General features: G+C 71.8%; 1 protein-coding gene across 1 annotated transcript; it reads left to right on the top strand.

Moving 5' to 3' along the window:
• Positions 1 to 383: 383 nt before the first annotated feature.
• On the top strand, positions 384 to 1,475 carry LOC146598516 (endosome/lysosome-associated apoptosis and autophagy regulator 1-like; the record flags this gene model as incomplete). The annotated part of the gene is made up of 4 exons (XM_085300198.1): positions 384 to 510; positions 632 to 810; positions 893 to 1,058; positions 1,279 to 1,475. Coding segments are annotated over 4 exons (541 nt in total), but the record flags the coding sequence as incomplete, so codon positions are not given.
• Positions 1,476 to 1,481: the final 6 nt, after the last annotated feature.

Below are 1,481 nucleotides of genomic sequence, written 5' to 3'. Positions count from 1 at the left end.
GCACGCGGGGGCCGTTCGGGACGCGGAAGGATCCCGCGCGGCCTCGCGGTACGCGTGCCGAGCTGCGAGCGGGCTCAGACGGGGGCGGACGTCGCTCCGGGCTCGCCCGTGTCCCAGCTCTCGCAGCACCCAGTGAGAGCTGCGCCCGATCCGGCTCGGCTCCGTCCGGCGCTTCCCGCGGAGTCTTTGCAGATCCCCAAATCCGAGGCGTTCGGTGTCGCCTTGCTCCGGGGACGGCCACGTCCCCTGTCCCCAGTCCGTGCGGCCGGAGCATCCCCGGACCGCGTGGCGCCCGCCGGGCTCGCCACGTGCTGCCCGTCGCCCCGGGGCCGGCCAAGACCCGCCCCCCCCCCAACCACCAGCGCCGGCGGTTTTTCCCGCAGCAAATGCCCCGACGGCACCTGCGACGGCTGCACCTTCCACTTCCTCTGGGAGACGGCGGAGGCTTGTCCGCTCTGCTCGGCCGGCGACTACCATGCCATCGTCGGCGCCTGCCTCGGCGGCGTCCAGGTGGGGCTGCCGGGGAGGGGAGCCCGCGGCCGGGGGGCTGAGCCGCGGCGCCCGGCTTGGGTGCTGGTGCTGGTGGGGGGGGGGGGGACACGTCCGCCGCTGAGCCTGGGGCTCCCCGCAGAGGACCACGTACGTGTGGCGGGAGCCCCGGCTGTGCCGCGGCGGCAGCGCCCTGCCCCAGCAGCAAGTCAGCGTCTGCAGGAGCGTGGACTTCTGGCTCAAGGTGGGCATCTCGGCGGGCACCTGCGCCGCCGTCCTGCTCGCCGTCCTCGCCTGCTACTTCTGGAAGAAGAACCAGAAGTGAGTGAGGGCCGCGCGCGCGCCCCAGGGCCGTCGCCCGGGTCCCCGCGCCGGGGCTCACCCTCCGCTCTCCGTCCCCGAGGCTGGAGTATAAATACTCCAAGCTGGTGATGAACTCCACGGCCAAAGACAGCGAGCTGCCGGCCCCGGACAGCTGCGCCATCATGGAGGGGGAAGACGCCGAGGATGACCTCATCTTCGCCAGCAAGAAGTCYCTTTTCGGCAAGATCAAGTCGTTCACGTCCAAGGTAGGCGCCGGCCACCTCGCGTCTGCGTGCCACCCAGCTGCGGGTGCCTATTTCCAGCCACTCACCAGGCTGGAGGCTGAGCACAACCCTAGAGTAGACACTGGAGAAGCCGCAGCCGGGTGCCGACCCCCGGTGCGGGCGCGCGATGCCACCGCTGGCTCTCCCCCCCGCTCCCCACCTCGTTTTTTCGGGCCCCCACTCTCGCCGGCGCTCTCCGCAGAGGACGCCGGACGGCTTCGACTCGGTCCCACTGAAGACGTCGTGCGGCAGCACGGACATGGAGCTGTGAGGGGGGGGCAGAGGCCCCGCGGCGCCCCGCCGAGCCCCCAACCTCCCACGTGGCCTTACGGATACACGGCGAGCCGGAGCTTCGTATCGCTTTTATACACCCCCGCCCGGAAAGCCTCCCCCGCCCAGCGAGAC

This window comes from Rhea americana, unplaced genomic scaffold (assembly GCF_003343005.1).
Source record: "Rhea americana isolate MKP2758 unplaced genomic scaffold, rheAme1 scaffold_1616, whole genome shotgun sequence".
In the NCBI taxonomy this organism is placed as follows: domain Eukaryota; kingdom Metazoa; phylum Chordata; class Aves; order Rheiformes; family Rheidae; genus Rhea; species Rhea americana.
This window is presented reverse-complemented; position numbering and strand designations above follow the sequence as displayed.